At 39.1% G+C, this 21,514-nt stretch overlaps 1 protein-coding gene across 3 annotated transcripts in view; it reads left to right on the top strand.

Annotated features, from left to right (window-relative positions):
- Nucleotides 1-6,017, top strand: part of PDE5A (phosphodiesterase 5A) — a 160,244-nt gene extending 154,227 nt beyond the window's left edge. For 2 of the 3 annotated variants that reach the window (XM_037830564.1, XM_037830562.1), the window contains exon 21: nt 1,450-1,587. In XM_037830564.1, coding sequence (XP_037686492.1) covers nt 1,450-1,587 — 138 coding nt within the window. Of the gene's footprint in view, nt 1-1,449 lie in introns of all 3 variants that reach the window. The other variant, XM_037830561.1, reaches the window with a different exon arrangement.
- The last annotated feature ends 15,497 nt before the right edge of the window (nt 6,018-21,514 follow it).

Genomic DNA, 21,514 nt, shown 5'->3' with positions numbered 1-21,514 from the left:
AATGTCAGAACCAGAAGAAACCCTAGAAATCTTCTCCTTCAGACATCTTAAGTAACCGAATTTGTAAAATTCATTTCTAGGAAAATGGAAGTGTTTGTCCAAGTCAAATAGGTGGTTAGTATGAGAACTGTGTCTAGAGTCCAGGTCTCGCCCCTAGTGAGGTGAGAGGCTTTATCATCAGAAGAATTTAACAAAGAATCTGTGGCTTACAAGGAAAAGGAGGAATTAAGGACAGGGCACACCAAAAGGACTGATGAACAGCAGATGTGTTCCTTTTGCACTGTCCCCACCTGCCTCAGCTTTCTACTTATTTACTCCTTCGCTTGTAGGTTCTTCCTCAGAAGTGTGTTCACAGCAGTGTTTCAGATACCCTTGAACATCTCCTTCTTTCCACAACAGATGCTTCCCTTAGTGATTGGAGTAAAAAGTCCTCACCCCAATTGAACATACTAATGCCTTTTTTAATTCCCTTCCATCTATATAGCTGTATCTGTATCTATATGTATGTGTATATATATGTGTGTATGTATATGTAAGTATTTGACTACATATATGTTCAAAATAGCAATCAGACGACCCATTGTACATTTTTCTTTGTTTTTTATCAGTACAAGAATTCAGTTTATTTGAATCTGCTGCTGAAAATTCTGTGTGATTTTGATATTTTACCATTATTTATTAGAAAAATATGAGAATTCAGAGAGCAAAAAGGAAGATAAAAATCACTCGTAATCCCACTAACCAGAGATAACTAGTGGACATGCTAGTATATATCTTTCATAGCATTTTCATATGTTTTACCCTTAAAAAAATTACTTTTCACCATTCACAATAATCATGTACATCTTTCTGTGTCAAATGTTTCTATGACAACATTTTAATGGCTACAAAATAGTAACATAATATGGCCCTGTTCAGGGTGTTTAAGTCATTTTCAGTGTTTCTGTGACAAAGAAATCTGCAGTGGAAATTATCGTAGCTAAATATTTGACAGTATAGTTGGAAAATAATACCCACACAGAATTATAAATTAATCTTTATTGTAATCCTTGATAAAAATCTATTTAAGTACATCGCATAAAACCATTCAGTAGAAAAACACAAAAACAAAGCAGTTCCCAGTGTAGTCATACTTAGGGAGAGCCATCTGTGCTACATAGAAACAAAATGCATTGTTCTTTTCCTCAAGTGGGTTCCTCATGAATCTGTTTCTATACTTCAATAACGTTATTTTAGAATGTGTGCTCTCTCTCCCAGCATGTGCTCCCCCTCTGTATACCTTAAAAGGAGTGATTTGTCAGTGACCTGCTTATGCACTCAGCTTGCGAAAACCCCGACAGTGGGCCTGCTCGTGAAATGAGCATGGGAGGTGGCCCTTTGTGACAGCCTGTAGGAGAGGACTATACTTCCTGGCTTCCTTCTGGTTGTTTGCTTTCTTTTATTCTTTAGGCCCTGACCCACGTATCAGAGGACTGTTTCCCTTTGCTGGATGGCTGCAGAAAGAACAGGCAAAAATGGCAGGCCCTTGCAGAACAGCAAGAGAAGATGCTGATTAATGGGGAGAGCAGCCAGGCCAAGCGGAACTGAGTGGGCTGGTTCATGCAGATGTTTTATTGAGACGGTGTATTCTGCAGTAGGCCTACTTTTGCTCTACACTGTACAGATTTGGTGTATACTTTTGCCACTGATGTATTTTTCTTTTTGCACAACTTTTGAGAGCATAGCACGATATGTTTTTAAGGGACTATTACATGTTTTCTGTGTATTTGTTTTATGCCACTGAACCTGTGATCTTAGCACATTTAGAAGGGTGCTGTTTGTGATATTTTGCACACTGCAAAGTGCAAGTGGCATCCTTGCACCGAGGATGTTTTTTGCTTGGAGATTTTAAATAATTGGTTTTTGTGTTTTCTGAATTACCAATCTTTCAAGAATGTTTGGAATCTTTCTTTTTTTCAAAACTAGGCCAGGAACAAATTGAATGTTATTCTGTGACATTTTAAAGCCTTCTTGGGACACAGAAAAATGTTGACTGAGTGGGTCTTAAAGGGAAAAGAGGCTATTTGTCAACAATGTATCATCTTAATCAAAAAAAATGTAAAGACACTGAAACAAATCCAAAGTACTATGAGGCAGTACTATAAACAACAGGTATTATTTAATTGATTTGCTGTTTTTAAAAGAGAACAGGCTTTTCTCGTTTTAGTGCAGTTTGTCTATGCAAAAGCAGAAAATCCCTTCAGTCTAAGCTGTGTGATGTAAAGCAGGAAAACCTTAGGAGAAGAGCCAGTCACTGATTTTATCAAGAAATGTGTGTGATCCAGGACTGGAACAGCCGTGGATGCCTAAATCTCAGTGCAGAGAAATGTTCTGGTGGAAGACCCTTCTGAGAGTCAGTGAGTGTTTTGAATATCGAACTTTCTTTTTTAAATAACTTTCTCATCTTTCACTTCCTTATGGAACCATCAGTCAACAGCTTCAATCTCAACAGGAAAATGAGGAAAAAATTAATAATGGGAGCATTGACCTGAAGTGAGATATGGCTACAGATATGAGATGACAACATGAGTCATCTTTTTCTCTCTGTCAAACGAAGTATGGAGAAAAGTTTTAACAATATTTAGCAAAGATCAATCCCTGATGCTGGGGTCAGAAATGAATTTCAGGAAGCAGTTAAGTGAGAAACCTTAAGCCCGAATCAAACTTAGCAGTGTTGAGGTTTGTGATTGAGAAGCTGCCACATTTTGGTTTATGGGACAAGTCAACCCGGAATCACAAAAGTTTGGGTGGGAGTGGATCCTGAATTTTGGCCATGAGCTTGTAGTTGGTGATACTCCCTTTCCATGGCTTTTAGCACAGTTAACAGTTTCCGTGGAAACTGAGCCCTAAGTGGATTCCCACTGTACATATGTGCCTCTAAATACACTCTTTAGTATTTGAAATGTAGTGAATGATTTGAGCAGCTGGTTTAGGAAAGGAAAATCTGTTCCAAATGTGCAGAAAGTTCAGATTTAGGGAGCATAGGAAGAGAGATATTTGTTGGATTTGTTTCCCCACCACCCCAAAAATTATTTCATGTGAGTTTGTATTACTTATTTGGATAGAAATTTCTTGGAGATATGGTAATACAGCAATCTCAAAGACTTTCACTAAAACACATTGTTTCCTATGCAAATCCTATTTCCATGAACTCTGCCTAAGATTCAGCATGTTCTTTAAGTTTTTAAAACTCTGAGTTCCAAACTGTGTGTATGTTTAACTTGACATAATGTGGCTTTATTCTTGCCATTCAAGGAAAAACCACAAAATAAATTGTATTGCCATTACTTTGTAGTGGAAAAAGCTAGTCTAGGAGGTTATCAACTGTTTAATGTTGTATGTATTGTCATTGTAATACTTGTGTTTTCAGGACCTTTTTTATTTTTATTTTATGTCATACAGATGAGATCTGTAAGGCCGCCTCTTGGTGGCATTGATGTGTAAATTACACAGACTATCACTAAAATCATAATTATAACTGCATACTGGCAAACACCTATGCATGCATATATGATTTCTTAGTATAGAAAAATTGTTGCAGAGAATAATTATATTTAATAACTATCTTTTTATCACACACATTCTGATTTTGAAGTTATGCTATAATCATGTACTTTAATAGTTGGTTTAGGTCCCTCTAATATATGTCACCGAGAATTTTTGTAAAGACATGGTTGAGTGTGTGTGGAGGATTTGTATGTGTATCATTTTAACAGGCAAGAAGATATATTAAGATTAGAAAGTGTTTGATTTGCCTTTGGATACAGATTTATTTTATTTTACTAATTAAAAGAAATTGGGCAATCCCATGCCTACCTATTTAATCTTATTGTTAGATGTTTTAGTTCATAACCAAGGAGAGTACTTCTTTAGGACTGGTTGATTGGTTCAAATAATTTGTCGTTTTTAGGAAAAATCATTCCATACATGGATTAATATCTCTGGTACATGGGCTCAAATCAAAGTTTTTACTCTTCTGTGATTATTTCCTTTCTAATATCTTCTCAAACTGGGAAAAATATATATTCAGTCCTCCCTCACCCTAACCTATATTTATATTACCCGTAACTAAAAAGGGATTTTTCTTGTTCTAGATAAAAAAAAAAATAGTGTTGACTTTTTGTATTTCGGGCCTGTGTTTGTTATTTTCATTACAGCGGAGTAATGTGATATCATTTAATTTCAAATTTCAGACAAAAACAGTCCCCACTGTTTTACTAACTGGTTCAAAGATGTCTCTAAAATTGTCTGGCTTTATATTATTCAGAGGTTTGGCCTTTACTAATCACACTCCTGTGTGAATTTATGTAAATCACTTAACCTCTATGTGCCTGAACAAGTTGTGCTATTAAAGGAGTTATGTTTGGGCTAAGCCTTCGCCTCCAAGTCAGATGTCACAGAAGGCAGCTACTGTGTAAGTCCTGGTGGGCCCTGGAGACCACTGTCAGAAACGGGATATTGGGCTTGAGACCATAGTGATCTAATCCCACAGGTCATTTCTTACGTTGTTTCCAAGACCAATAAAACAGACAGTCCATTTCCTCAGCTTCACATGCAGATTCCTCATGAGCGTGAGATTTAGAGCTCTTTGTACATTTTACCTCAAAGTACAAACCCAGAGTGATGGTGGTGTCACCACTGATTTCTTAGTTATGAAGGTAGTTTTCTTTAGTAGGAGTGTTAGAGATAAGAATGGGTATAAACATATGTTGAAAATATAGGATTCTGGGAGGAAACTTTTGGCACAAATATATTCTTGCCTAGCAGTGAAGTGCCTTTATTTTCAGCATAGAGCACAAATGTTAGACCTGCTCAGATTTGATTTTCAGTTTTCCTATGTTTTTCACCAGATTGTACTCCTAAAACTTAACAGGCCATCACAAAGCAATGCTAGGTGTTTTGTTTTGTTTTACAAGATTGACTTAAGATGAAAGGATGAAAAAAACTAATTGCTCTCCTCTCCTGTGATCAATTGTAGTTAAAATAAGGGGGCACAGTTTAATTGCTCAGTATTAGACATTAGTCATTCCACCTTTTATTAAGCCTCTGCCGTGTTAGATACTGTGCCCAGCCTCGGAGAGAGAGCAGTGACATCAAGAAGCACTATGCGGAAAGTGCCGGATAAGAGACTTACCAAAGCCTCTGATCCTGCCGATTCAACATGAAAGCATAGGTTGCATTATATCAGTTTTGTTTTCATCTATAACATATGTATTATGCAGTTTCCTGAGCACTGCTTTCCTAGAAAGTCATGAAGAATCTGTTGGTGAACATCCTGTCATTCTTACAAGAATGAATCATTTAACCTGTTGATAGCTTAAAGACACCTATGTCAGGAGTTACATGCTCCACTATAGAGATTCTGTTTTCATATGCTAGCCAGGTAGAGATTACACAAAGTTCTCTCAGTCTGCTAAATTATGCACAGTTTTGGACCCCTTCTGCTCTACCAGGGAACAAGGAAGAAAGTATTAAGGCACACCCTGTCTTTCTGTATATTGATCAAAAGCCTGTGTAAAGGTGTCTTAATGAATGTTGTTGAAAGCAGTGTAAATAGTTTAAAATATAAATTTCTATTACAGTTTAAGAAAAAACAAAAACTTATGAATCATCACTAGCCAATGTTAATATCTATTTGTATTCTTCTACTTTTCAATATATTTGAACAAATATATAGTTTCTAGCACTATTTTTGTACTAGGATAAAGGAGTTACTATGTATATTATGTTTTGTGTTTAAGTCATTTTAAATAATTGTGAATGCTGGTTTCTTTTCTTTCCTCTTGCCCACCATAAGAACCATTTCAGAGGATTCTTCTATGACCAAATCACTTTAAAAAAGAAACTTGCATCTACCTGTGGTCTCTGTAAAGTCATGAGATGATCAGGTTGGTTTTCGATTGTGCAAACTCTTCACCTGTCAGTTATTTCCTCATTTTGCCCTGCTTTGTAAAAATAAAAAGAAGGATGAACAATTAGGTATGGACATTGTGTGATTATTAGGGGACTTTGAATATTGGGTAGAGAGAATGGGTCCTCTAGTTTGAGAGACTTTAATCAAGCTAAACTGTGGTCCTATTAGCTGAAGAAAAAAGTGATTAATAGAATCCTTTCCTTAGCCTAGATGCCTCTCAGTAGCTGTCTTCCTTTTATTAATATAATTTGGTACTGATTTGATGGCAACATTTTCAGTGTATTTTCTCATTTTGGGTCCGTCACATCTGTGGAGACTGATTCTTATTGACCTCGTGCTGCATGAGGGGTAGGCTTGGGAGTTCAGTACTTGTCAGTGGCATGAGCTGGATTCAAGCCCAGATCTATGTGGTTTCAAAGCAGGTATTTTTTCCACTTAGTTCTCTTTTTGAATTTGAAATTTAAAAGATTCCAACTCTATTTTTATTGGGTCAAATGGGCTGTAATAATACTTTCACCCTACCTAGAAGCATTAGGGACAAGATACCACCTGTCTCAGTGCTACTGGTCTGGAGGTATAGAGGTAGAATTAAAATGTAGAATTTCCGATTCCATCATTTGGGTTTGCGCCTAGCGAGCCCTCTTCATGTGGGGCAGAATTTCTAAGCTATGCCTAGTTCCAAAAGCTAAAGGCAAAAATAAAATCTAAGCTCATTAAAAACAGTATTTTAGATTTTGTGACCACAAGAGGGAGCCAGAGTTTCAGTTGTATTTTAAAAAGTACTCCCCCCTGAGCAATAACAACGAACAATACTCCTTTTTAAAAGATTTTTACTAGCTAAAGAAAAATGGAGGAAAAAATCAATAGATAATTTAAGGTTAACAAAAAAAGATAAAAAGTAACTGTTACTTTATGGGCTTTTTTTTTTAGACTTGCTTACTGTTCTTTGTCCAGTGACCATTCTCAAGATTTTCTCCCACAAAACGAACTGATCATCTGACGTCTCTCTGACACTCAACACTGCATTCAGAGAGACTTCAGCCCTCCCTATGGAAACAACCCTCCCTCTTGAAAAAGGAAGCATTTGACAAATCCCTTGAACCTATATTCTTGCTATTAGCTAGCTATGCTGCTCTCGCAGCAAACGGATTCTATGTTTGATATATACAAATGTCAGAATATGATTTTTTTATTCCTAAGGCACATAACATTAAAAAAAAAAAAACACTTTGAACTTATGGAGAGTATTCTCTATGACGTTGAGCTATATTCAGCCTCAGCAGAAAAAAAAAATTACATTTTCTGTTCACAGTTTGTTTAAAATAAAAACCTACAAGAGATAGGAATGGAATCAAAATCACAATGATTCAAAATCAAAAGAAATCTGACCAATTAAATGGCATGCACGATTTCTGTCTCAGGCTTTTTTTTTTTTTTTCCATTTAAAGTGTTTGAGTGTGTGTGAGAGAGAGAGAGGTGTTTATAGTGGACCAGAGGGTGGGGGGTGTTTATAGTGGACCAGAGAGAGAGAGAGAAAGAGAGAGAGGTGTTTATACTGGACCGGAAAGATTTAAGGAAGTAGCCACAAGAACGAAGTCGACTCTTAGTTCGTCTGACAGCAACCCCAGGGACACATTTAGGATCCCTCTTTCTAAACTGGAATCTGAGAGGCACGTTTGGATGGCTAAAGAAAAAGAAAACAATGAATGTGGACATGCATAATTTTCAACTTTAATAGAGCCTGTATTAATTGCTTTTGGCCATAGCTCAAAATTTCACCTTATAGCACTATTTCTTCTTACCCAACAGGAGCGTTTTTAGGCTTTATACAACATAAGTCCAGTTTATTCCAGTCAAAAACAAGCTTCCCCCTTTACCAACCACTCTCTGAAAGTTGGGAATTTTCTGGTTTTCTCACTGATCTGCCTTAACTAAGGAGAAAAGACATAAAGCCTGGTTAACAACTGTACTTGAAATATACCTGCTTTGTCTCCAAAAAAGCCAATAGAAGGTAGCTATTAAAGGTGCTCCACTGGATCTATTAGAGTAAGTCATATGCTCCCTGGGAAATGAAGGCAAGTGTTGTGCCCCATCACTATTCCTTCTGCTTCTTGAAACTCCTGCTTCGCATTTTCTATTCTGGCTCCATCCTGTAGGATGTTCAGTTTTCCCCTGCCCTAAGAACACCTACCTGAATCACACAGCCCTTCCAAGCTACAAGCATCTGTCTGCATTCATTCTTGTACTTAGAAGGTACTCAGCAAATATTTGTTGGGTGAAAGAACAGATTTCCATCCTTTCTCCCTTGATGCAAATGGAATTTTTTATAAAGAAAGGGGAAGGTAATTCTTGTGAAGGACAATAGAAAAATCAATGCAGCATTTTTAGAAATACTCAGTTGGACAAGAGCTGAAATTTAAGATGATAAATTAAGGTTAATAATAAAACAGATTTTTTTTTAATATTTGTTTTCTGTGAAAAACAAGTTAGTTGCCAGGCTATCATTAATAAATTGATAACCATCTTGGAGTTTCCCTTAGTGGGACTTTTACCATATTGCTAGAAGCCAAGGAAAATCCCTAAAGGCTAGAAGCCAACAATCCTGTGGAAACAAGACTTAACATTTTAAAATAAGCAACAAGCAGAAATCAACAAAGGTTTCCATTCACTTAAAAATAGTTGGGTCTCGACAGTTCCTAAGATGGCAGCATAGAGAAGAGTGGAAGCTGGAAGTTCCCCTGGACCCATAATAAACAACCAGAAACAACTAGTAAATAATCTGGAATAACTAAGGGGGGACAACTGTGACCATCCACTCATCATACACCAACTCAAATTGGGAGAAATGCCCAAGATTGTAGCATAATATCTGTAAGTAAAAACTGCGGATCCAAGCCGGGAGCCCTCTCCCCCCACGGCCCGAGCTGCAAAGCCTCATGGTGCTAGAGAGCAGCTCTCTCCCAGCAAGCAAATATAGCTCAGCTGAGCTCCAATTGGGGTTTTAATTAACAAGCATCAACTGCTCAGTATGACTCTCCAACAAGCAAACAGAGGCTTTGGGTAATGACTGACTTTGGAGAGCCAGAGGGTGGCCACGGACTGGCCCTGTAGGGGACTTTCTGTCCCTGTTTCGACTCGGAGAAAGCCTCAGCCATTTTCAGTTCCCAGTGCTCTGACCCAGACAAGGGTGGAGATAGCACAGGCAGAGAGAGACCATTGAAATGCTAATGACCTCTCCCTCGGGGGTTATCTTCCCTAAGAGGAAAGAGGTGGGGCCCAGCTCTACTACCTGCCTTCCATTCCGAACCAGACCCCAGAGCCTGGGGGAAAATAGCCACAGGCCACACCTCCTTACACCAGTCTGGAGGTACAGGCTGACAGGTCTCACCTGCTGGGCAGAAAAGCACAGTGACCTGAGGCCTCACAGAGTTTACCAGTTTTCTAAGACACACCCTCAGGAAAACTGGTTACTGAATATTTCTTTCTGGGACCTGAGTCCCTTCTGGTATGGGAAAATCTGATTGGGATAACCAAGGAAACCATGCCTAGACAACAGAAAGCTACAACCTACACTAAGAAAAATGAAGTTATGGCCCAGTCAAAGGAACAAACTTACACTTCAACTGAGATACAGGAATTGAAACAACTAATACTAAATCGATTTAAAAAGTTCAGGGAAGATATGGTGAAAGAGATGAACTGTATAATGAAAATACAGGACGTATATAAGGTAGAAATTGAAAGTTCAAAAAACCAACTGGCAGAATATATGGAAATGAAAAACACAACACAAGACTTGAAAGACACAATGGAAACATACGACAGCAGATTTCAAGAGGCAGAAGAAAACACTGAGGAACTGGAGAACAAGGCACCTGAAAGCCTACACACAAAAGAACAGACAGGGAAAAGAATGGAAAAATACAACCAGTGTCTCTGGGAACATAAGAACAAAACAAAAAGCAAGAATGTGTGTGTTGTTGGTGTCCCAGGAGAAGAGAAGAGAAAAGGGGCAGAAGCAATAATAGAGGAAATAATCAATGAAAATTTCCTGTCTCTTATGAAAAACATAAAATTATGGATCCAAGAAGCACAGCATACCCCAAACAGAATAGATCTGAATAGGCCTACATCAAGACGCTTGATAATCAGATTATCTAACGTCGAAGATGAAGAGATACTCCTGAAAGCAGCAAGAGAAAAGCAATCCATCACATAACAAGGAAGCTTAATAAGACTATGTGCGGATTTCTCAGCAGAAACCATGGAGGCAAGAAGGAAGTGGTGTGATATTTTTAAGATACTGAAAGAGAAAAACCAACAACCAAGAATCCTATATCAGGCAAAACTGTCCTTCAAATATGAGAGAGAGGTTAAAATAGTCTCTGAAAAACAGACAATGACAGAGTTTGTGAACAAGATACTTGCTTTACAGGAAATACTAAAGGAAGCACTGCAGATAGAAAGGAAAAGACAGGAATTAGATGTTTGGAACACAATTTTGGGAGATAGTAGCACAGCAATGTAAGCACACTGAACAAAGATAACTGTGAGTGTGGTTGAAAGAGGAAGGTTAGGACCATGTGGGACACCAGAACAAAAGACAAGCGATAAAGACTGGAACTGTATAACTCAGGAAAACCTAGGGTGCTCAACGATTGTAATAAAAGGTACAAATATGTTTTTACATGAGGTAGAACAAATGAATGTCAACATTGCAAAGTGTTAAAAGTAGGGTGGGATTGGGGGGAAAATACAATCAACACAAACTAGAGACTATAATTAACAGAAAAAATAGTTGGGTCTCCACTGTCGGGCTGGGTTAAACTAAACAGGCATCTCTCACAGAGCTTCTAGTTCACAAGGGCAAATACAAAATTATATCTATGCGCAGTGTGGGAATTGGAGAGTACTGATTCACACTTAAGGGGCATAGAGGCTTCCTTAAGGGTATGACATCTAGGTTAGCCAAGTGAAAAGAGAGAAGAAATAGCCTGTGTGGAAACCTATAGGCAGACTGGAGAACTTGTAAGAATTCTCACTGCTTATTTAAATACTTGCAAATGCTGGATGGAATAAAGCAAGTGCCCTTTAAATGCATATTTGCGCTCTTAAGAAAAGAAGGGAAATGCCCAGAGGCCAGAATAAAGGTAACTAAAAACCCAAGCAGTTAAGCATGTGAGCTGATGCCAAGTCAGACCTGGAAAGATTTGCAGATCTCTGTCACAATGTTGTGTGGATTTAATAGCTAAGTTTTATTCACTTGGGTGGGGCCCAAGCAGGAAACATGCCTTGAGAGCCTGTGAAGCATGTGGGGAATGCCCCTTCCCACCCCCAAATAAAGAAGAAACCCCTGAAGAGTTATGTCCTCAATGAACATGTAGAAAGGGAGGGGTGGGGGGCAGTCAATTCAAAGACCTGGGGAAACATGAAGGAAGCATGTCTGTCCTAATCCGAGCTCTGGCAAAAACAAAACAAAACACAAAATATAACACTGAGTTCACCCTCACACTCACATAGGTTTGGGGTGTGATTGTGATCCTGGACCACCCAAGTTAAGCTGTAAGCCCAAAAAGAAGTCCCAGGCAGGTGATGTCCCTGCCTGGAATTCAGGCAAAAGCAAAGGAAAAATCTTTTTGGAAGAACACACCCATAGAAATTATACCACTAAAGACAAATTCAAAATTGCAAGACACATGAGGAAACAATTTACAATTTACAATGAGCAAAGTCACAATGAGCAGACTATAGGATCAGATCCCCAAGGTATTCAGATATAGAACTATTTGATCAAGGTTATTGAGGGAAATCATTCATTACTCACTACTGTTTCCATTTGGAGGCACGTCTCCAAGTAATCCTCTTGGCCTCGTTCCACCCTGGACTCAACTCTGTGAGGTACCTAAGTGGTGGGTGACAGCCATTGGTCCACATCCTTTAAATGGCCCACTGCTAATCTAATGAAAAGCAGTAAACACTGGGGATTTGTTGCTTTTTCTGATCTTTCCACCCTGATCCAGTGCAAGTTAGAAATCCTAGGTAAGTGTGGGTATATGGACTGTCCCAGGGTCTAGCCTGGGGAACGGTCTGAGGCACAGTGATAACAATCCCATTCGACTATCCATGTCCTCTAACACAGACATGTTCTCCAAACCCTATACTCACCCATCCCTTCCACAAAGCTCCACTCCAGCCAGTGTCACCTAGTTTTCTAGGAGCAACTGTGCCTGTCTCATCTGGGGGCTTTCTAGACCACTGCTCCGAAATTCCACTGGGTCCTCTGATCAATGTCCTCTCCTGCCTCTGATCAATGTGTTAACTCTGGGCTTGCCCAGGTCCACCAAACTGCGTTGTTAGAGAGACGGAACATTCCTGTGCAAATGAAATCGTTCCCACTAACCTCCTTCCACCGGGGACAGTGTGTGGAAGGCAGGGGAGTGGTCAACGTTGAAAGAGATCACATTCTAGGAACGCAGTGATTACAGCCCAAAAAGTTCAAAGAGTCACAGCACTGTGAGTAATAGAACACTGCTCCTTTTTTCTCTTGATGGGAGATAGAAAGGACACAAGCAGTTGGTTTCCAGACCTATACAGGAAAAGATTGTACCCAGTACCATTTCAAATTGATTTTCACCTGCACTAATTGAATGATTTTTTTGAATGTGTCAATCTTTTTCTCTACCCGTTATTCTAAATTTTCATTAGCAAAGCACTGTTTTAGTTTCCTATTGCTGCTATAAATAATTACCGCAAACATATATAGAGACATGTTCACAGACTCCAAAGATAAGGATGAGAACATCTTTGGGGAGCCATTATTCAGTCTACCACAATCAGTGTCCCTCCCATGGGCTCTTGAATTTTATAATATATATATTTTAATAAATTAATAGACAGTGGCCTTGCACACCCTAGGGACTGCCCTGACTGAGGCTCAAGAAAGATTTAACTTCTGTCCAATATACTCCCTTAGGCTAGCAAAAAATGTATACCTGATAAATAGATTTTATCATGGGCCCAGTAAAGAAAGTACAATAAATAGTAGGAGACCTCTATAATTGTTATTAGTATTACTCTGATGATGGTGATGATGAAAGGTTTCTCACCCAGAGGTTAAAATAAGCTTTTGTTCTTTAGTGAGTAAAACTTAGCTATTGAAAGCATAGAACCATGAATGAATTGAACTCAGATCGTGCTTTGCCATTTACCAAGCTCTTTCGCATTTATAAGCTGATCTGATCTTTATCATAATTCTCTGATATAGGCATTAGTTTCATTCCTGTCTTTCAGATAATTAAACTAAGCCTCATAGCCTCAACTGTTTCACCATTTGTAACTTGCAGGGTTACCACTTGAACCTAGGTCTTCCTACATCAAATCTGGAACATTTTGCAGTACGAAATAGTCCACTCTCTAAGGGTTCCAAGTGGTCAGTCTCTTGTTATGTAAAACAGTAATTTTCAAAGTGTAGTTTCTTGAACCAGCAGCATTGGCAGCACCTGTTAATAATGCAAACTCTCAGGCCCCATGCCAGACCCACGGCGGGTGGAGCAGAAAATTCGGTGTTCAGTAGACCTTCCAGGTTATTCTGATGCATGCTGGAGTTTGAGAACCACTCATGTAAGACATTGCTCTTTTCTTCTAACTGCTTACAATCTCAAGATTAAAAGGATAAATAATGATTGAAGAAACACTTTAGAGAGACCACTAGAAGTTGAACAGCAAACTCATTGCAAAATTTGTTCTCTGATTATTTGGATTTTCATCTCCACAAAAGTATAACATATTCCATCTACAGTGAGACCAGAGAAGTCAAACTTGAGAGGGTTCAGACTGAGCTTCAGCAAGGGCAAAGCATGAAGAACAAGGAAGAGCAAGGTCATTTCCAGGGTTTCTTCCCCTTCTGCATTCTCTACAATTGTTTAGGCAGGACCCTGAAATATTAGCTCCATTTTCAGTACTCCTTATTCTCATAGATGATATCTTGGAGGACACTTAATTGCAAGGGCCAGAATGATGAAATTAAATCCTCTCACATTGTAACTAAGACAAATTGGATATGGCACGTCATAGGTCAAAGGGGGAGCTGGCATTTTATCTGTTAGAGATACTGCTTACTGGTAATTTGCCAAATTGTTCCTAGGATCTGGGGGTAGAGGGCAAAGGTTCTTTCTGGTTTATCATCTAAATATGTTATGATAGTTTGGATAACATCCAGGAGTAATTTGGGAGGGCAAAGAAGTCTTCCAACCATCACCCCACATGTCTGATAACCACTTCTTTTTTTGTATATTTTTTATTGTGAAATACAACTTACATAAAGAACAGTGATAACTTTCAAAGTACAATTTAACAAGTAGTTAGAGAACGAATTTCAAAGAATATCAGTTACAGTTCCACAGTTTGTTATTTCTACTGTGAAATATAACATATATACAGAAAGGTTAATAATCAGCTTTTATTATCAGAACCAGGGGAACAGCTCAGTTTTGATGGGGGTCTTCGGGAAGAGTGGCAAAAAGCATCTCTGATGAGGGGTATAAATACCCCTGGCAACATGGAATATGACTTCCAGGGAGGAATCTGGACCTGGCATCATGGGATGGAGAACATCTTCTTGACCAAAAGGGGGATGTGAAATGAAATGAAATAAGTTTCAGTGACTGAGAGATTCCAAAAGGAGCCGAGAGGTCACTCTGGTGGGCAGTCTTACGTACAATATAGACAACCCTTTTTAGGTTCTAATGAATTGGAATAGCTAGCAGTAAATACCTAAAACTATCAAACTACAACCCAGACCCCTTGAGTCTTGAAGACAATTGTATAAAAATGTAGCTTATGAGGGGTGACAATGTGATTGGGAAAGCCATATGGACCACACTCCCCTTTGTCTAGTATATGGATGGATGAGTAGAAAAATGGGGGCAAAAAAAATAAAAAGCACCCCGGCATTTTTTTTTACTTTGATTGTTCTTTTTCACTTTAATTTTTATTCTTATTATTTTTGTGTGTGTGATAATGAAAATGTTCAAAAATTAATTTTGGTGATGGACGCACAACTATATGGTGGTACTGCAAACAACTGAATGTATGCTTTGTATGACTGCATGGTATGTGAATATATCTCAATAAAATTGAATTATTAAAAAAAAAAAAAAAGCATCTCTGAGGAGAACCAGTCTATTCCAAGTCTATCAGGGAGCCAGCTTTTCAAAGGAGAGTTAGGAGATAAAGTGAGTTAGTGTTGCTTTCAGTAGAGGCCAAAATCCAGGGTAGGGTTGGTCTCCAGCTCTGCCTTGGGCCTTCCTAGCTGCTCTAGTTTGGGGCCTTTTCACCAAAACCTGGGGTACACTCCAGATGAGATCAAGGCCGTTCCAACTCAGGAGGCAAAGAGGCCCTGAGGACCCCCAGCTGCAGCAAAACATCTTTCTGCCTTGAGCCCTGCACCTCAATTGGCCCCCAAGAGCTGAGTGAGGCCTTTGTCCTGGGCATGACTAGCAAGTGATTTCATGCTTAAAGATGCCTTTTCTATAAAGAGTTAGCAGAGGACAATTCTCTGCATTACGGAGAGGCCTTCTAGAATAGTGGAGGGGAGAGAAAACTAAGATGGCGGCTAGGTGAGACAGGGTGAAAAAACACCTCCATGAAAAACACTAGATAAAAACCAGAGGGTGATCCAGAATACCAGTTACAGCGATGCACCAGCTGGACGAGATCTTCTAGTTCCAAAGGGGCTGTATACTTGGTGAAACTGGGAGTCTGCATTCTGAAACGAGTAAGTGAGCTGGCTGGAAGACCCGCAGCCGCACGGCGGTCTGGGGAAGCTGGAGTTTGGCATTTGGAGACCGATGGGCTCTTTTTAAAAAAAAAAAAAAGGGAAAAACCCCAGAGAGACTGCAGCAGTGATAGTGGGAACCATGCAGTAAAACACAGCAAGAGAGGGTTGGGCCAGCCTCACGGTGTCTGGCCTGGAAGATAGCCCGCTGCAGATCCGGTGGGGCCAGGGGAATGAGGGAAGAGCTGGAAGCTGAAACAAACGCTGCGGCTAGCAGCTGGCTCCCCGGAGGGCTGGATAAACTCCTTCCTGGGGCCGTGCCCACAGCCCAGAGCCCCGCCAGTTGTCCCAGAGCTGGGAAGGAGGAACTGTGCGAGGAGGGGGGTGTGGAGACGCCCCGTTTGGCCATCTTTGCATCAGGCTGAAAGCGAGCCGGCACAACCTGGCAGCCCAGGGCTTCCCTTGAGGGACGGCGTGCACTGGTGACGTAGCACGGCATTTCCTCGGCTGAGCTCCTGGAGGATCACAGCTGGGGGGGGGGAGCCCGCTTGGAGAACCCAGGGACACTACGCCAAGTCTGGTGGTTTGTGGGACAGTGAGAGAGAGGGTCTGGGCTGAAACGAAATGAAGGCTTAGACTCTTGCGGCGGCCTTGAATCTCTGGGAACCTGGGAGATTTGAATATTAAAACTGTCCTTCCTCCCTGGCCACCCGTACACACACCCCACATTCAGGGTGGATGGCTCCAGCAATACACCCAAACTGAGTTCTCCAATTGAACCCCACAAGAATCATTTCCCCACACACCGTGGGGACAAGGTGGAGAACTGACTTGAGGGGTATAGGTGACTCACAGACGCCATCTGCTGGTTAGTTAGAGAAAGTGTACGCCACCAAACTGTGTCTCTGAAAAATTAGATTGGTATTTTTTTTTCAACTTGAAAGCACCCTGTCAAGCAAACCAAATGCCAAGAGGCCAAAAACAACAGAAAATCTTAACGCATATGATAAAACCAGATGATATGGAGAATCCAACTCCAAACACACAAATCAAGATATCAGAAGAAACACTGTACTCGCATAATTAATCAAAGAACTACAATTGAGGAATAAAAACATGGCAAAGGATTTAAAGGACATCAAGAAGACCATGCCCAGGATATAAGCGACATAAAGAAGACCCTAGAAGAGCATAAAGAAGACATTGCAAGAGTAAATAAAAAAAATAGAAGAACTTATGGAAATAAAAGAAACTGTTGGCGAAATTAAAAAGACTCTGGATATTCACAATACAAGACTAGAGGAAGCTGAACAACATCTCAGTGTCCTAGAAGTCCACAGAACAGAAAATGAAAGAACAAAAGAAAGAATGGAGAAAAAAATCGAAACGGATCTCAGGGTTACGATAGATAAAATAAAACATCCAAACTTAAGACTCATTGGTTTCCCAGCAGGGGAAGAGAAGGGTAAATGTCTAGAAAGAATATTCAAAGAAATTGTTGGGGAAAACTTCCCAAACCTTCTACACAATATAAATACACAAAGCATAAATGCCCAGCGAACTCCAAATAGAATAAATTCAAATAAACCCACTCCAAGACATATTCTGATCAGACTCTCAAATATTGAAGAGAAGGAGCAAGTTCTGAAAGCAGCAAGAGAAAAGCAATTCACCACATACAAAGAAAACAACATAAGACTAAGTTGTGACTACTCAGCAGCCACCATGGAGGTGAGAAGGCAGTGGCATGACATATTTAAAATTCTGAGAGAGAAAAATTTCCAACCAAGAATACTTTATCCAGCAAAACTCTCCTTCAAATTTGAGGGAGAGCTTAAATTTTTCACAGACAAACAAATGCTGAGAGACTTTGCCAATAAAAGACCTGCCCTACTTCAGATACTAGAGGGACCCCTACCAACAGAAAAACAAAGAAAGGAGAAAGAGATATAGAGAATTTTAACTGACATATATAGTACCTTACATCCCAAATCACCAGGACACTTATTTTTCTCCAGTGATCACGGATCTTTCTCCAGAAGGGACCATAAGCTGGGACATAAAACAAGCCTCAAGAAATTTAGAAAAGAAAAATTGAATATACTCAAAGCACATTCTCCAACCACAATGGAATACAAATAGAACTCAATAATTTTTGAACTGTAACTCCACTATTTACTTCCTACATGATATAAAATACACAAACTCTAATGACAAATCAGAGGTTTTGAACTCAACATAAAATATGTAATTTTAGACAATTATATAAAGGTGGGGGAATGCAGGAGTATAGAAACATAGTTTATGTGTCCTATTGAAGTGAAGGTGGTATCAAAGAAAAACAAGATTGATCTGGATTTAAGAGGTTAATTTTAAGCCCCACAGTAAACACAAAGAAATTATTAGAGAATATAACCATAGAGATGAAGTAGAGTTTGGGTTAAGAGAAATGGGGCAAGGGGCAATGGGGAGTTAAGAAATGAGTGTAGGGTTGCTGTTTGAGGTGAAGGGAAATTTCTAGTAATGGATGGTGGAAAAGAGCATTACAACATTCTAAATGTGATTAATCCCACTAATGGAAGGCTAGGGAGGGGGTGGAATGGGAAGATTTAGGCTGTATATGTTTCCACAATTGGAAAAAAAAAAAAAAAAGACAGTCTAAATAGATGACAATTGAATGCCAAGGATGAACTTGGATGGGATTGGAGGATAGAGTACAGGTGGCTCAAAGAGACACAGTTGAGACATAAGGAAAAGGAAATATAGAATGTAAGCTTCGTATCATTGTTGAATCTCTTGTACTTCTTAGATGCACTTAATGGGATTGCATAAAAGAATGTTCTTGTTCATGGGAAGTGTATATGTGAATTATAGTGTATGTTCAAGGATGTGTGCAGCTTGCTCTCATATGTTCAGAAGACAGAGCAATAGATGATGGATGATGGATAGGCAGGGAGGGAAAGAAATAGCAATGTGACAGCAGGTAAAAGTTGGTGGATTGAGCTATCGGGGGAGGGGGGTCAGGGTATGATGGAATTCTGTGTATGGGGTTAGTATTATTTTTGCAACTATAACTTTGAATTTATTTCAAAATAAAAATTTAAAAAAAATTAAAAAAATAAAAAAAAAAGAGTGGAGGGAAGGAAACAAATGTGTATTGATTGAGTAGTTACTCTGCACCAGAACCCTTCCATCCATTAACTCATTTCAGCCTCACAGCAACTTCCTCAGGTATACAATTTTATTGCCATTTTTCAGATGAAAACAAGGAAGAGAAGGTTGGGTTGCTTATTCAAAGTCACACAGCTTGTAAGTAGCATAGCTAGAATATCAACTCAGGTCTGGCTACAAAGTTCATGTTCCCTTCACTACCAAGCTGTCATGGCAGAAAGGGCCCAGTGGGCTAAACACTTAGTCTGAGAGAAGGGTCACTTCAGAACTTCCTCTGTGTTTTGTCCCTCACAGATAAATGAGGATTACAGTGTAGACGCACATCCCAGCATCACGCAGACCATTTTTTTCTGGCTTACAAACACATATCCCAATTATGCTGCCCTGCGAGAGAATAGTTATATGCTTCTACCACCTAAGAAGGGGTTGGAGATCAAAGACAGCTGAGTCAGAAGTTTTTCTTACAGATAACTCTTAGTTATGCAGTCAATTTCCTCTATATCACCTCCATATCTTCCAGTTAAACAAAAGTCCATCATCAATGTTTTTGTTATTTCTTACATTAGAGAGGAGAAGAAAGGGCTGAAGTGAGCGTTTAATTGCAAAGGTAACTAAACACACTTGCTGTAATCTGCTTGTTTCAGCATAACCCTTCAAGTGCTTTTTGCCCTGAACCAGTTTGATATATAGCATAGTCATAACCATCAAAGATATTGTAGCCAGTTAATCATTCATTTTTGATGGCCTATGTCAGAAGAACAGTTTTCTTTGAAGTTTTTTTTCCCCCCATTTTCAAGTTGGCCAAACTAACCTCTTATAGAAACAGACTCCTTTCTTACTGGAATGTATATCTATTATTCCCCACTGGAGATTTATTTAACTGTTACAGAATGCTTCAGTTGGTATTTATCAATCATAATTCTATCATTCTTTTTTACAAGCTATTTGCCAATACAATTCCAGTCCTACTGGGTCGGGTTCTTGGGCAGCAATAAGCCAGGGTATTTCTTGCCAGGGCAGAGCAAACAATTTTGAACGGAGTAGGAGGAGAGCATTTGTCTGCAGCCCAGGGCTTTCTGTCATGGTCTACAGGTAGGAACACTCACCCTCATCTGTGTGAGAGCTGCTCTTACTATGGCCACTTCACTAACAGATCTACTTTAGGAATTTTGCCTAAGGAAATAAAGATGTGCATTAGAAAATTTGTACAAGGTTATTATAATGGAAGTTCAAAACAATATCAATATCCATCCCATAGAAGACTAATTAAATAAATTGTGATACTTCACTATAAAAGAATATCATGCAGACATTTAAAAATCATGTAGAAATAGCTCTATCAAAATGAATATATTGTTAAGTGAAAATAAGAGTAAAAAATTCTATACAAGGTATACTTTTTTAATTTTACATTTTATGTGTACATATACAATCAAAAAGGAGGGGATAAAATAAATATTAAGTTGCTAATAATGGCTGTCTTGGAGTGGAGAAAATTTTCCATGTCTTTCTTGTAGTTATTTTTACTTATCTATATATTCTGATATGTTGTATTGATTTTGTGATCAGGAGATGAGAAGAACAAGAAAAGTATTCTGGAAAAGATTTCACAAAACACTAGGAGTGTTTCATTTCCACATTCCCCATCTGAACCATGAAGTAAAAGTAGCTCCTTGCATTTAACTGTCACAAGAGTCTTGCTTCTCTCTGCATCTCAAATTCTGTGCCCCTTTTCCATGGTCTGTGCCCCTCTGTGGAAATTCCCAAGAAGGGACCTCGAGCTGGCCCTTGAGTTGCACTATCCCATAGAGAACACCATTGCCCCCCTGGAGTCTGATATCTAATCTTCTGCCCACTGCTACTGCTTTCCCCACACCCCACCAAAAATGCTTCTCCAGTCCATAAATTCCTGCAGGGTTATTCCAACACAGCCCAAGAAATATTTCTTTCAGATGCATTGTCTTCCCCTTTAGTTTGGAAACATGTCTGCATGTAACACAGACTTCTATAATTCCTCTCTTACCATAACCAAGTCTGTCGAAATCACTGGCTACACAAAAAGTCAGAAGCTTGACTTCCCTGTCTCCTCTGGCCTAGCCAATGCTCTCAAAATGGAGATGAGCTCTGACATAAATACAAATCACATTTGATTACACACCATGAGGCTTGGTTTTATAACTAGAAATAATTATCAGGCATATACTAATGAGCCAGGCACTTTATATTGCTTTGAATCATGATAACTTACTGAGATTTGAATGATAAAACATGACAAACATGATAAACCCCAAAGAGGTTAGGTAACTTACTCCATGTTATACAACTAATTTAAAAATTTTGACTTTATTTTCAACAAGATGGGTTCTCCAACCCTCTGCTCTTAACTACTACATTTTATTCACAATATGACTTAACACAGCAAATCTAATAGAGGGGGAAAAACCATTCCCTTATCCATCTATATAAAAAAAACGACTTAATGATTACAGACTTATTCCAAAGAATAAAAGGAATGAAATTTGTAGGAAAAACCACAAACATATACAATAGAATCCATCTTGTTGATGAAAGAGGAAGAAATATTTCTTCAAAAAAAGCCTAAATATAATTTTGGC

The sequence above is a fragment of the Choloepus didactylus genome, chromosome 3, assembly GCF_015220235.1.
Source record: "Choloepus didactylus isolate mChoDid1 chromosome 3, mChoDid1.pri, whole genome shotgun sequence".
NCBI lineage: Eukaryota > Metazoa > Chordata > Mammalia > Pilosa > Megalonychidae > Choloepus > Choloepus didactylus.
This window is presented reverse-complemented; position numbering and strand designations above follow the sequence as displayed.